The 16118-nt window shown below is 38.0% G+C and overlaps 1 protein-coding gene across 1 annotated transcript in view; it reads right to left on the bottom strand.

The window, feature by feature from the left end:
• The window catches only part of LOC139710690 (ras-related protein Rab-34-like), a 41920-nt gene that overhangs the window by 7141 nt on the left and 18661 nt on the right, over positions 1 to 16118 (bottom strand). Inside the window, exon 4 of the mRNA XM_071622610.1 lies at positions 3492 to 3556. Within this exon, the coding sequence (XP_071478711.1) occupies positions 3492 to 3556 (65 nt within the window). The remainder of the gene's footprint in view (positions 1 to 3491; positions 3557 to 16118) is intronic.

Raw genomic sequence — 16118 nt, 5'->3', positions numbered from 1 at the left:
AAAGTGTGAGTTAGAAACAACCAATGTAGAAATTTGAATCAGTATAATTAATGTTCAGTATTGTTAAACATACAAAATATGAACAATAGTTATAATAAAGATGTTTGTAGACTAAACCGTCTACAATTATGGTTTATTGGGAGAAATAGTGATATCTCCATATAAATTAGGCTTTATTGCAAAAATTTTACACGGTAGGATGTTTTGTGATACAATTGACCTACACATATGCATCAAATGTGATATTTCAAACATTTTTTAAATCACTGCTCCCAATGGTAAGCAGTACCTTTAAGTTTTCCTTGCATGGGGTTTCAGGCAGTGGGTTGGACCATGATACTAGCATGGTTAGCAACTACTGTGTTCACAGACATTCTGGACTACACAAAGTCGTTTACAAGCAATTTCAACGGAGGTGAAAGGCTACGACTTCGCGCTTCTGTACATTACAAATACATCGATGACCACTTTACCCCATCAAGCCCCAAGACAATTTCACTGATCACTAAATTGGCAACTCTGAATTTTACTGCATATCTCTCAAAAGATTAACGTATGGATCTGGCCAGTTTAATAGTAATTCCAATAAAACTGCACAAATTCAGAAAGAAATTGACAAAACTTGTTATCTACAAATGCCAAAGACTCCAACTCTCCCGCTTTCGACAGGAGATCTCCCGCCGAAAGCCCATTTTTGCAGAATCTCCCGTTCTCCCGCTTGAGATTTGATTTCTCCCGCTTGAAATGATATCTTACTTAATTTCATTGCACGTTGAAAAATAAGCCTTAGAAAGCGTGAGAGAGCATCTAGAACCCTAGACCGCAAGGAACTTCGCGCTCATGACGTGCCCTTCGCGCACATCAAGTTGAAGTCTCCCGTTTGCTAGGGGTTTCGGGCGGGAGAATCTCCAGATCAGAAGGTTCTTGGGGTTGGAGTCTCTGAAATGCACTAACTGGAACTCGACAAAAACTGATTATTCTATTTTCTCACATGTGAAGAGCTACAATGTGTTTAGGTATAATAATGGTTCAAATATAATTCATATAAAAGATATATATGCAAATAACACAATGATTTTGGTCAGTGGGTTACCATCATCAACCTCCTCCTTGTGATCATGGCCCATGCTACTGGTTTATGTACTAGCAATCTGTGACACTTTTGGCATTGGTCTCTTGGGCCCGAATTCACGAAGGTGGTACAAATGAAACCATGGTTTAAACCATGGAGCGCCACCATGGAGCGCCAAGTGTCGCACAGAATATTTCGTTACGAAAATGGTCATTTCGTCGATGAAATGATTATTTTGTAACAAAATGACAACACTTTGTAACTAAATGAACATTTCGTCCACAAAGTGATAACTTTATTAACGAAACGGTCATTTTGTCGACGAAATGACCAATTTCGTAACAAAATATTCTGTGCGACACTTGGCACTCCATGGTTTTTGTCCATGGTTTAAACCATGGTTTCATTTGTACCACCTTCGTGAATTCGGGCCCGTGTGTCTCCACTGCAGCTCATAAGACATATTCCAGCCCTCTCATTAAAGGTAAAACATACAAACCCTGTAGTTCTGGTAAGGGTTTGAGAACCTGTCTTGCACCATTTCATATTTGCTTGCAATATATCGTAAGGGTTTACCAAGAAACTTACCTGGCCAGGATGATGAGCAGTTTTGGAGTATTTTGAGATTAAAAGTATAGAATGATAAAAGTTGGTATACCGACTTTTATTCCACGGATGATCCAGGCTAACTCAGACTCGGGGACAACTCCGCCCTATTTCAGACAATCTACATGTACACGCAGTTCATGATCGCTATATTTCATACATAGGTGAACGTTCATTTCGTATGCGCACCAAATGAAACCTCTTTGATGCATGCATTGTATCAACTCAGCCCCTGACTGTGACCAGCCAGAACGCCAAGCACTCCCATAGTACAGTACAATTCAGAGGGACAACTCGGTCCCCCGTCAAAGCGAGGCCGAGTTGTCCCGGAGTCCGAGTTAGCCTGACCCCAATCGGGTAAGTTCTGAGATTGTGACTCCAGTGAACCTTTTTGGTTTATAATATTTCGCATTTTCGTCGTTACCCAACGAATATTTTGTTATTATACAGCGTTATTCCACACATATCTTAGGCAAACGAGTACATTTTGGAGCAAAATTTGACAGTTCTGCAGGTCTAGGAGAACTACAAATGTATGTTTTACCTTCAATGTGTAGAGTGCTGTATACAGGCACTTTACTTTTGATGCTATTATGGACTATGTCATGCAACCCATAAAGAGAAACATGAGAAAGCAACGAAGAGCATAAAAATACACCATGAAAGCTCAAATCAGCCAACAGGAAAGCCGATGTGAGTAATGGCATGAGATGATTCCACAGCGGAAATTTTTCCTTGAAATTTGATATCAAGTGCTGCAAAATAAAAGCATTCAAAAGCACTGTCTCGAATTTGTTAGGAACAGTCACTTGTGCATATAAGTGTACATTAGGAAGTGTGTGGATAAGTATAAAAATTCAAACAAAATCCTGGAAGATACAATCCTAAAGACAGCGTAACACTTAAGCCAGGGTATGGGTATGTGCGACAAATTACATTATTTGTTTTTCCTCACTAAATGAACAATTTGATGAGTACAGTGGACTCCCATTATAACAAAGTCCTCGGGACCGGCGGTTTCCTTTCGTTATATCGAAATTTCGTTATAACCGAACAAATAAACAATAAAAATACATAGAGTGGATAAACTTGAGGCCTGAATTTTTACTTCGCTGTAACTGGAATTTCGCTATAACCGTTTTCATTATAACGGGAGTGCACTGTATTTGTAATTCAACTTTCAAACTGTAACTTCTAAACTATAACTTCACCAGCAACCACATCTGTCTTCTCTTTATGTGCTATGAAATACTGAAATAGAACCTTGCATATTTTTCTGGTATCTTCCCTCCTCTACAAAATGCATGATTTTGTAGTTTGAAATATAACTAAAGATGGCAATAGAACTGAGTCAACTGACTGAAAATAAAAAATATTGCTAAAGGGCAATGCCTTCACTAATGTTTCTAACTGTTACTTTAATGCACACACACAAAAACCCAAATAGATTGCTTAAAATGCATTGAATAATTTCAACTTTGTCTCAGAAACTAAAATGACCCAGTTTACCTGTGCATACATGGATATATTAAACTTTGCATGAGTGTGACTATATATCCTATAAAAGAGGTAACTACAGCAGCAAGCAGAAATCATGAAAGATAATTAGCTGTTGCTATGGTGTAGTTGCTAGTGTATAGTTACAAAATTTCAGGAAGGCCAAGAACATGGAAGAAAATGTGATACCTATGTATGATAATATACTCTGCATGGTGCATCAATATTCTACCAGCTTATGGTACTCTTGAGTATGCTATCATAAATGACAATTTCATTGAATTTTCCCAAATATCTGAGTAGTTGCTCTACTCACCATGTGCACCTCTGTAATAAGCTGCTGCTATACATTTGAATCTTTCTTGACCAGCCGTGTCCCATCTGTGAAGGGGTGTTGGAGAAAAATGAAGAAACTTGACATTGATATATCTGATTAAGAAAATTAGCAAAGTATCATTCTCAAGTTCATAGCTAAATGATCGGCGGTACTACACTGCAATTTTTCCAAAATAGCGTGATAATTCCATGATTTGGCCTGTGTACACGTATCACAGCCTACAGATGGTTGCGTACTGTGTGTATGACCATACATACAGTGTATACAAAGTACACAGTATATCTGTAATATCATCTTCTTTAATATGTGTTGAATTGGCATCATGTGTGTGGTCAATAGACAGTCATGCGCTATTAACTATAGAGTCTTGAGTGGGTGAACTTTATCATATTGAGTGGTGCATACTCTCTCATGCACTATTCTCAACTTTAATATGCACTCCTGGCATTGAGCACTACCTATATGATTCCACTTAAGCTCTACCTTTGCTAAGATGAAACTGCCCCTGAAACTTCACTGGGGCTAATTATGGCTGCGTAAAGTGTAAAATCTAATATATGCAGTATCGTAAGTCTACTACTCATCGACCACCCTATTTTTAGATTGACCACCCTCGCGGCATGGTTTTCTAGTGTATAAAATCAAAAGTACGCGTGGGACAGGGCGCAATATGCTGGAACATTCGAACAAGAATATAAATCAAGAGAAATTGGGGGACACAGGTAAATAACCTCAGGAAACAGGAGGAAAAAGAATTGACAAAAATCCTCATAAGTAATGGTACGTAATTATTGTTAACATGTCTTTGCCACTCACTTGTATGCTTTATCAATGGGAGAATGGGCGGACGATAAAATGATGAGCTTACGAGTCAACAAACTGAGCCTGGGATATAAATCTGAGGTATTTCCTGCCTTGAGTGAAATTACATTAAGGTGAAATTGAGGGATATTTTCAAAGATACAAACCAGGGTATTTAAAGGACAAGTTCACCGTCATAGACATGTGGATTGAGTGAATGCAACAATATTAGTGGAACACATGAGTGAAAGTTTGAGGAAAATTTGACAATCTGTTTAAAAGTTACGAATATTTTAAGTATCTGCGCAGTCACTGCTGGAAGAGAAGACTACTACATGTACAGTGTATGATGTCACATGCGTACAACCATATAATGAAAATAAAAAGAGAATTTCACAAAACTTTACTTTTTGAATAAAGTGCAAATTTCTTCGACTTGCTACTGACGTATGTTAAGGGTAATATTATTCCCCCTGCCTTCTGAAAGAGAGAAGTCGAGTGTTCTTTTGTTATGCGAGAAAAATGGAAATATGTTGAATTTTCATTATTCTTTCTTTATATCATTGTACTCATGTGACATCACAAGCTACAGTAGTCTTTTCGTCCAGCCGTGACTGAGCAGAAACTTCAAAAATTCATAACTTTTTAACGGATTGTCCGATTTTGCTCAACCTCTCACTGATGTGTTCTACTAATATTGCTGCATTCACTCAACCCACATGTCTATGAAGGTGAACTTGTCCTTTAATATACTGTAGGTCTCATGCCACATACATTACATGAAGTCAACAGTATATCTTAGGGCGCGTTTGAGCGCTTTCCTACATTGTACAGTGTACCGTATAGTAACCACACAAGAGTAGCGTGTAAACGCTCCCAAAGTGTACTATACCGTATTGTTCCAACAGTGGACCACTTCCCAATGTGTTCAAAATGCATTATACCATACCGTACCGTTCTATGCCAGAGAGCGCTTGAACGCAAGGTGGTCCAAAAGCGTACCGTACCAGCTGTTGGCATAAGAAGAATGCGCGTAACATGTACTTCGTCCTAAATACAAAGAGTTGACTCTCTTTGTTCGTGATACCTGTATGTAGTGTATATAAAGCGTGCCAGGTGCATGACCCTGTAGCTACAAAACTGCACCCCACTAACTTGAGTCCAAAAATAATTCATGAGGTACGCTTTTTCCACAGAGCACTTGAACACTCCCAATCTGGCACGTGTACGCTACTGTACGGTACAGTTTGGTTCACTTTTTGAGCATTTGAACGTCGCCTTTACACAACACAGAAATCTGGACAAACATACTTTCATATAGCTTCTGTCTAATGTCCAAAAGGATGCATGATGGAGGCATTAAAGAGCCTGAAAAAGACAATAACTATCATACTCAAAAGAAAAAAAAAAAGAATGTGTGGGCCACATTTACCGACAAAAACCATGAAATTACACTGGATAGAATTTATACTGTACTTGTTTCCACAAGGTCAATTACCGGTACTTGAAATGTGACCTTCATGATACCTTGTACCTGCAAAGGTACTTGATTATAATCATTAGCCATAATGCCATTTAATGACAATGAATGAAATTAGTCTGTGAGCCAGACCCTGCCACTATCTACCCAAGTGAACTATATACCCGAGTGAAATGTAGATTGACCAAATGTGAAGCACTATCATTTGTAGCACTCTTGCCATTGGCATTCAAGGCGGGATGGACTACATGTACAGCTCTGTTTGCAACAATAATGAAAAAACAAAACAAAACCAGGTATTGTGACAGTGGCAATGCAACATTGATATTCAAGTTATTGATTAAAACAAGTGAACAAGAAATTAGCTGCCTGAATTTAAGACTAATCAAAGTATGTAGTTGGATCATATGGGTTTCTGTGCGTGATATAAACCAAGTGTGTAGAACACTGCAATGTCAATGGTATACATAAATTATAGTAAGGTCTAAACTAACACAATTAAAATATTAAACAATAGATAAATGGGAAGTTATACTACATTGTATGGATATTTAAAGACAAGGTCTAGAGTGCTGTTTAGTTTTATACAACATTTTATGCAATAACAAGCGCTACAGAACGATGTAACCTTATGCAGCACTGTACACTGCACTGAGTATGTCTATATTGCATTTTTAAAATCTTTGTTTAACCATTAAAACTATTATCACTAGTACTATTATCATGACCAATATAATCATTACTAATATCATCCTTATTGTCATTATTCCGGTAAACATCATTGTTATCATTCTAATTCATTCCTGCATCAACTTTAATCCCTCTTGCTGCCTTCTCTCCCCCATGGCTGAGCATGTGGCAAGAACTCAGGTTGTGCAAACACACACAGACCTGTCACATGTTTCATGATTACAATAAACAGGGTCTCCATATTCAGTGCTAGATTAAACCAGAGGTAGGCTTCTTTTTTGTTGGTTTGTTTCCTAATTTTGATAAGGAAGAGCCTTATTTCTGCACTTTCTGCATACTGTACTAGTTACTTGATAATGTGTTACAACAAAATATTATTGTCCAAAAAAAAAAAAAAAACACAGCAGGGATAGACAACTGTAATAAAGTACATATATGGCAATCAATAATCACCACAAAACAAAACAAAAATGTATTGAAAAAACTTGAATAGCACTTGTAACGAAGTATCACGGAAGAACATAGAAATCGGGATAAAGAGCAACTACCAACGAGACATGAAACTCGTCACACTGACGAGTTAGGTGATACGCCTGGGGTCATCAGATGTCGGTCATCTGTGATCGACAAAGAAAAGAATGTGATATAGGCACCTTGAAGTTATATTGAGCGTGCATGCAAAACCGTTTCTCTAACCACTCGGCCACGGGACATCCCCGGAAATGGTAAGGCAAAAAAGAAATGTATGGATATTACAGGGGGAAAAAGTCAATGCCCACTCAACAATCGTGGCCGCGTGAACATGTATTGCATTGCTAGACGGAAAAGCGGCCTTCTAACGACTGAGGTCGCTATGCCATTTCTGGCAACTTGGGAAAAATACGTCCCGCAGACATAAAACCTATAATCGGCTGGTTTTGATACCTTGCCTTTAATCACAATTTTCAGTGTAATGACGTCATCAAATTACAAAACAATGACATCGTCTTGAAAGACAATTGTTCAAAGTACAACACCTCATTCGTCGTCATTACATACTATGATCGGTTTGACAAAGTCAACCTGCAAAATTTGCTGCAGTCGAAGCAATGTGGTCTCCAACACACAAAAAAGAGGGATATGGCGTGTGTGTGTGTCTGTGTGTGTGTATAGGTGCGTTTATATACGAACGTGATTTCTACATGGACGAATATGTAATACAAAATTGAAGAAAAAAACAGTGAAGTAGCTAAGTATTTTGTTTCGTGATCTTGTGGGGTTCGAACCCGCAACCTCACGTCTCTGAGACGTCGCCTTTAACTACTCGGCCACACGTCTCGACGAGAAAATATGAGAAAGTTATGGACTTGAAAGACAGTTGTTCAATGTATAACACATTCATCGTACGTTGTCAGTTTGCTCTTGACATGACAATCTATCACATGAATGTGAGGCAGGCATTAGTACCTGTATGAAATTATTATAGGCATGGTTATCAAATTGCCCTAAAATTTCCTTATAATTGCCTTATTTTTACACAGTTATGCTATCCCTTTAAACTCGTCACAGTTTAATTAGAATCATTAACATCATACATTAGTACCATATTCAATTCCATAGCTGATAACGTTTGCTAATCAATTAAGATTAATTGTCTAGAATGTGTCATATGGCCAACCTGTATACACACGTATATATACACACACAATGCTAAATGTATGTATCAAACATCTGTAACACAACTTTGAACTAACTGTAGGAAGTATCGCTGCACTTATCATCCATACTTTTTATCACTATCTGAAACTCCACAAAAACCACTAATTGACAAATAATCATCAATACAGAAGACTGAATACCGTAAAGTTCCGTGTATAAGACGCACCCGTGTATAAGACGCACCCCTAATTTCGGACCTAAAATTATAAAAAAAAAAAAAACACGAAAATGTCCACGCAAATATTGCGTGTGTCCTACATATTATTTCAGCTCAATATTTCCCTAGAATGCAGCATGTATTTGCTCTATTTTTCGTTTCCTTTTATATTTTCTTTTAACGGTATTCATCGGATATCAACAAAATATGGAAGACACAAAATGCGAGACTTGTCTCGGTACTCACTAGCTATTTGTTTCGCCTTTCAATCGTGGTATATGTGTCATGCATATCATACTCATGAGTAACAGTACGATCTTTGCTGTCATACATAGCAGAGGGTGTCTCGCATATTGACGCATGTCAGAGTGGAAGGTTCATTACGAAAAATAAGAAAAACATCAACAAGTGTAGCAGAGGGATCATACAGCAAGACGTACGGTGCGTACGGTAATTACACTCATGCACTGTTACCAGTAACATGTGTGTCTCTTGTACCATGCTTGTATGCACAGTGCTAGCCTTTTGCAAAAGGCAGCTCGCTATAATTTCAGCACAAGCACACAGAGAGCAATGGACTTGCACACACAGCGCGCAACGGGCAAGCGCGCTTCGATCCGATCGCTGTGTGCACGCGAGTCCATTGCAAAAGCCTCTCTGCATAACATGCAGCTGCTGCCTTTGCCAAAGGCTTGCTAGCTAGCTAGCTAGCTAGCTACAGCATGTAGCTATGCTATCCTAGCTGGTCTTGCACTCGTGAAATGAAGAGCAAACAAACGACATGGATATGCATGCATGCTTCACACATCGTTCATATTTACGGTGACATAGTGTCGATCCTACTCCGTATTTTACAGCTTTTGTCTATGGCCATATTGATACTAGTACATTGATAAGTTTTACGGTATCGGTAATTTAGTAATGATACCTGTACATCGCGTATTCCAGCTACTAGGTTGGCTGTTGGTAGCTTGGTAGACTGACATCGGTAGCATACAGCAGTGCTGTATAGTGTTACAGCTGTTGTCTATGGCCAGATTGATACATCGTTACTGCACAAGGCCGATGTAAGTTTATCTCGTATTTGCAGCTTTTGTGTGTGTCCAGATTGAAAGATCGCTCTTTTATCCGTAAGTTCTAGTGATTGCTTACCTTCCAAACGTCGATGGGCATACATGGCCCCAAGTTGGCCTTATAAAATTGGGTGTACATGACGGATTTTTTTCCGTGATTCGACTGTACCCGTGTATACGACGCACCCCCGATTTTCAACGTTTTCCGACGAAAAAATAGTGCGTCTTATACACGGAACTTTACGGTACCTTTTTTACAATGTATAGCTTGTTACATGTATAAATCAGCACAAAGTAACCACGACTACATTGTGTTACTGAATTGATATGAACAAATTTCATTTTGTTACAATATACTATATCAGTTTGAAAGCCCAGCCTGCAAAGTTTTGCAGCAGTCGAAGTAATGCAGTCTCCAACGCAAAACAAAGGTATACTGTGTGAGTGTGTGCGTATAGGTGTGTTTACATGCAAACGTGATTTCTACATGGACGAAGGTGTGGTACTCCATTGAAGAAAAAAAGTAAAAATAAAAATTATATTCTTTCGTGCTCTTGTGAGGATCGAACCCGTACGTGTGCAACCTCACGTTTCTAAGACGACGCCTCTAACCACTCGGCCATACGTCTCGACGAGATAATTAGAGGAACGTAAACTTATGTACGTGAAAGATGAATCAGGAATCGTTTGGTCCGCATTCCATTCTCATTTTCAGTTTTAAATTGCAAAATTGTCAACCTCATGAGGAGATTTCAAAGAATAAAGTGCATGATTACTGCAGCTTATTGTCACAGCTACAACATACTTAAGTTTCAAAGGAAATGAAGCAAAATCAGCTGAGATAAAGGTGCTTAAACGTTGTCAAGTCAATGCATGGTTTCTAAAAAAATCACCTCCCATAGACATAACACGTAAACTTGTCCGATTTTGCGTCTTTACCTTTAAACACAATTTAAAGCATGATGACGTCATCAAATTTCAAAACTATGACTTGGACTTGAAAGGCAAATGTTCAAAGTACAACATATCTGAATTTGGGATAATATTGAGCTTAAACAACAGAGATACGAGCAAATGAATCTCAGAAACAGTACCTTAAAAAAATTAATTCCACTTTTTTGATTTCAGATGACGATATGATGACGTCATAATGTTTTATGGAAATAATGATACTTGAAACGTTATGTCCAATTTATATGCTTTTGTAATATGCAATAAAAACATAGGGTAACCAGACGATTTAAAGAGCTATGGCAAAATAAACAAAGACATGTTTTTTCACTATATTTGCACATAGACGCGCAGGCGAAATTTGAACTTTGACGCAAGTGCAATGCTTTGTTATTTGTCAGAATCGATCAGAAATCAATGGATATTGTTACTCAAAGTATCAGGAATCCAAATCAGTCAAAAAAAGTGCATTTTCATGTTACTGACGCGCTGTGCGCGCGAAAACGCGCGGACGGACGCGCACACGCAAAATCGTTTGAAACGCTTAAAATTGTCTGAAACTTCGAGATTTCCCATTGGAAAGTTGTTTTGAGCCTTTTAAAAGTTTGACGCGCGCTTACGCGTCCTAGATGACGTCCTAGGTAATTAGGATCAGAGAAAGAAAGATAGAACGTGACCTGAACTTTATGTTCACCGAAAATGATACAGAAATGACCTTTAGTTATGAAGTTATGATCGATCATGTAACATGGTCCGAAAATCACAAAATGGCGCCTAGATGACGTCATAGATATGTTACTGTCATGAAAACCTTATTGTGGCTAGATATTGTCATGAGACATGTTCCCTGAAAATGTCATGTTATTCCGTAATGTCATTCTTGAGATATTGATGACACAAAATTGTCCAGAAAGAAAGAAGAATAAAAAGAAATAAAGAGAGATTTTGACAATCACAATAGGTGATACGCTGATAGCGTATCACCTAATTAGGTAGATAGAAAATGCAGATGACCACCATGCTAGGCACTGCTTGAAGAAATGGCCAGCATTATTTGATAGTAATGTATGAAAGGGCTGTGTGAATCAGAAATGCTGCTTGAGGTTTGAAAGTGTAGTCAAGCTTGCCCACTGCTAGTTGATAAACCAATCACCATCTAAAATCAGGCCTCTTAATCCTAGTGAACACTACAGTACGTATGAATATACGTTTTATATGGTCAGAGTTTGTTGATAGTACAGGAGGTCCGTTTATTATGGGCACTGTTCTTTCCTTGAACAGAGGATACATGCTTATGTAAATTTTTGAGGGTCATGGTTTGTTTGTTTGTTTGTTTTTGGTTTTTTTTTGCAAATAGACACAAGCATGCTGAAAGTGTTGGCTCTGTTTTTGTTAAATGCTCCTAGCTGCTATGCAAATGACATGGAAGTCAAGACCAGAGACTCCAACCCCAAGCACCTTCTGATCTGGAGATTCTCCCGCCTGAAACCCCTAGCAAACGGGAGACTCCAAGTTTATGTGTGCGAAGTTCCTAGGGTTATAGATGCTCTCTGGTGCTATCTAAGGCTTATTTTTGCAACATACGATAGCAATAAGTAAGAAATCCTTTCCAACGGGAGACATTGAGCCAGGGCGGGAGAAATTAAATCTCAAACAGGAGAACGGGAGATTTTGCAAAAATGGGTTTTCGGCGGGAGATCTCCCGTTGAAAACAGGAGAGTTGGAGTCTCTGCAAGACTGAATTCTTTTTTTTTTACTAGAAATAAAAAATCATTCACAAGTCTGCTTTGTTTTGTTGACAGAATGGTCATTGACAGTTTGGGTGTGTCCAGAACTCCCAAGAACAAGGCACACTTCAGTCCTATTCATAAGACAACTGGCAGCACTCTGTCCATAAAGGCTTATCTTTTTTCGTTGAAACCTTATCATTAGACTACATAATGGACAATGTATTCAGAAACCTGACGAAGGAGCAGCAGCAGCGATGAGGGTTTCTAATGACTTAAGAGCCCCTGCTTTAATGCAGCAATCAAAGAACCTCTCCCTGATGGGGTCAGCTTACTGTCAGAGTCAAATTAAATCGCAAAAAAAAAATATCAATATCAAGCAAGCTTGAGAAACATTATCAGACAATGGAATCCCCTCTCATCTCACCATGCTGCATTGATTTTGCAAAAGCGGCTCGGTACAATGGCAGAGAACCTACACCATCCCGCTGAACAATGAGGCAATGTTTCCATATACATATTAACTCTTTGCATACCTGGGTATAAACCCTGTCGTGCCACATTATTCTGAGACCAAAACATACAAGCGCTTTTAAAAAATATTCCGCTTTTCAAAGCATTGTAATTCTTTACAGATTGTTGAAGCTTTTATGCTGGAAATGCTGTCCAGCAAAATTGAAAATTGCGGAGAAACTGCAAGCTTTGCTGTGGTATACTATGACAAAGCTATGGATGTTTTTCTTGCAAAATGGCCAGTATTCTAGTAGCAAATGGGCTCATGCCTGGTTGCTCTTAAGTATTAAGCAAATTATACGTGAAGTAGGCAAATCGTTGACTGAGTTGGGCCAGCGAACATGGTACACATAGAGTTAAGAGAGCTTTGCCCAAATAACCCTGAGGGATATCAACATAATGGGCAGACAATGGCTGACAGGCAGAGGAGGAAACGACCGAGGGAAAAACACAAATTTCTCTGACTGGCAAACTTCCCTTATCCCCCTAAACTGGTTCCTCTTTCATCTCTCAGACACTATTAATGTTTTCACCATTTAGTGACTGCCGTCTTTACAGAAACAAATTAACCCCAAAAAAGAGTTTAATTCCAATTTTTAAGACTTGCTGCCAGAAAGCCATCATGTAAGCACAGAGAGTAAAAAGGATAATATTACAGGACAACTGTACAGGACATGATGATTGTAATTTGTTTGTGTTTTCTATATATGTAATTTATTTTGTCTCACCATGTTTTTATCCCTGTAAACCAGACACAATTCAGCCATTCGGCTGCAAAGTTTGATGGTCAATAAACCATTCATTCATTCATTCATTCATTCATTCACTCATTCATTCATTCATTCATTCATTCATTCAATACTTCAAGAAAGAAGAATGTTGTACTGTTTGTTAAAAGAGGAAAGGATTACGCAATACAGTCTATAGCGTGTGACAGCTTCTCAGAGGCATGTATTTATGATAATCAATCAATATTTAAGATATCAAAGAAGGATGACTATAATTCTAGACTTTGCCCATAAAAACTAAAACAACAAAAAATACTAATATTATTGCATACATGATCATCTGAGAGAAGAAAAAAAAAAACACCAGATGTGTTAAGCATTATAATTGCACTTCACACAATTGGTCCTGAAATATGTGATTACCGACATATTTCTAGTCATTGTGCACCGTCATTTTGTGATCGAACTTTGCACTTTGTTTTTAACTGAGAGCTGAGGTTTAAAGCCTCTATACAGTATGTCAATATCACAGGATCGATCACACATCTTATGTGTACGCGTCATATCAAAGTTAGACTACGAAACTGTATTTGGCAATGGGCAAAAGAATTTGTTTTATTGGTGCGCTTGTAATGTGTCGAGTGCATCGGAACTGAATTCACAGTGACATAGGGCAATTTAGAATGTCACTTAAAATGTAAATTTGTCCTTGGTGATATAAGTCACCATATATGCTAGACACTTCTCATTTCTTGTTGAATGCTGACAAAAAAAAAAGAGAAAATGAAATGAATGTGCTCCCAGATTCATAGCAGAATACATACAACTGTGTATCAACTACAAATGATGATCATAATGTGGGTAGTATAGCATGATAAGGTACAATTAAACAACTAATTATCACTGTGTTTGAATCATCTTTCTGCTGATGCATATCACATACAATGAAGTAGCCATAAAGATTGCTAATATGAGTACAGATCTCCAAACCTGGCCTGTTCTGTAAACACTTGACTGATGGTATGTAATTTATGCAAAGCTGTGTGTGCATTACAGCTTTCAAGAGAGTATCTCGTTACTTTTAATCAGTAATGAAGGGAATACATAAAGAGAGTTTTGACAAATAAAGTGGATCAGCTCAACAAGTTTCTCTTACAGTACATGACTGAACAGGAGTCTTTTGTCTTGGATGCACTCATGCGCGTAAGTGGCAATACTACTTGTCATGGGATAGTGAAAAAGGGAGAATGAAATATTGTACAACATCCACAGTCACTGTTTATAAAGACAATAGAAAAGGTGCTGGATTGAAAAGTGTGAAACACCACCTTTTGATGTCTGCTATATGGTTCACGACATAAATAGAAGTTTTCATTGTATCAAAGGCTATGCCACACATCAACATTCTTTAAATCAGCATTTTTTTATAGCCAGAATTCAGTAGCTATTACATGTTGCAAGCTCAATGTCACAAGGTCCCAGCACTTTTTCCTATCTGACCTTTTTGGCTGATCGTAGACTTTGCTGGTAATTTCAATAATCAAGTTCAGCTTAGAATGTTGATTTACTTGTAGTTGAGCACTGCGATATGCCATACTCATTATTCATATTATTGCCCTTCATATTGCCTGCATTAATTGGGTAATTGTAGCCTCCATTTTCTGGTTTTCTCATGTATAATTTTAAGACACTGCCCTGACTTTTGACATTCTCTGAAAAAAAAAATAAGTAAAATAAGAAAAAATTTTGTGTGCTCTGCAAGTCAATGGTATCTGGATACATTTTGTAAGCGAGAGAGAAAAAGTGTGTTCGTTTTCACCATATGTTTACATTACATGCAGCACTAACGTGTCACACGTTTTGACCACATCCACTGTAAATGGTCACATGTAATTGCAGCTTGCAGCATGCACAGTTAATAGATTTATGATTTTATTAAGGTACTAGTTGCCAGTTTTCCTTTGCTTTTATATGAAAGATGTGATGCAACTTACATAACAAGCACTGCTTAAAAATAGCCTCCTTTGTTGCACTTTCTATGTCACTATATCTCAGTCTCTAATCATCTGCCGTCTCAATGAAATATTGTATCGCACAAATTTGTCTGTTTCCTTTTGTCATTGTTTTTATCGTTGCCATTGTTGTGTGCACTTGTATCATACTATGTCCCAGTTGTCTACTGCTTGCATTTTTGAAATATGGGAGTCAAACAGAACAAAAATCAATAAATAACCATTAGATGTGGCTCAAGATTGAGGGAATATACTCTGTTCAGGCCAAGAAAAGTCAGCCACCAATATCTGTACAATAGGTACAACGTATGTATATAGTAAACAGCGACATGGCAGAATTATATCTGGACCACTGACCCTCGACCTTTCAAGAGATTTTCGCAGCAGTTAGAGAGGAAATTCTGCCCTTTACACTTACAATTTGTAAATCATTCGTAACTGTGATGATTTTTCTCTTGGCCAGAGCCACAAAGGTATTGTATAAAATATACTCTGAGACAAACAGAGAGACAGACAGACAGACATTGCATGGTTAGAGAGATGACTCTGTGAAAGGAAATGGTGCCCATCATATAGAAAAGTATCAGTACCACCTGTTTGGAGGGCAACAACAATTGTATAAACATCATCAAAGCTACAATTTGTAAGACAATCCTAATGTGGCTTATGAATGCAGTTTGATGTGGATTGCCCTTTTGCCACCATCATTCTAGATACAAACAATTCCTTTATATGCTACCTGAGCATTCTTCATCACCAGATACTGTAAAACGAGA

The sequence above is a fragment of the Diadema antillarum genome, unplaced genomic scaffold (genome assembly GCF_040938485.1).
Source record: "Diadema antillarum isolate AM-2024a unplaced genomic scaffold, OU_Dant_1.0 seq00001553_RagTag, whole genome shotgun sequence".
Lineage (NCBI taxonomy): Eukaryota > Metazoa > Echinodermata > Echinoidea > Diadematoida > Diadematidae > Diadema > Diadema antillarum.
This window is presented reverse-complemented; position numbering and strand designations above follow the sequence as displayed.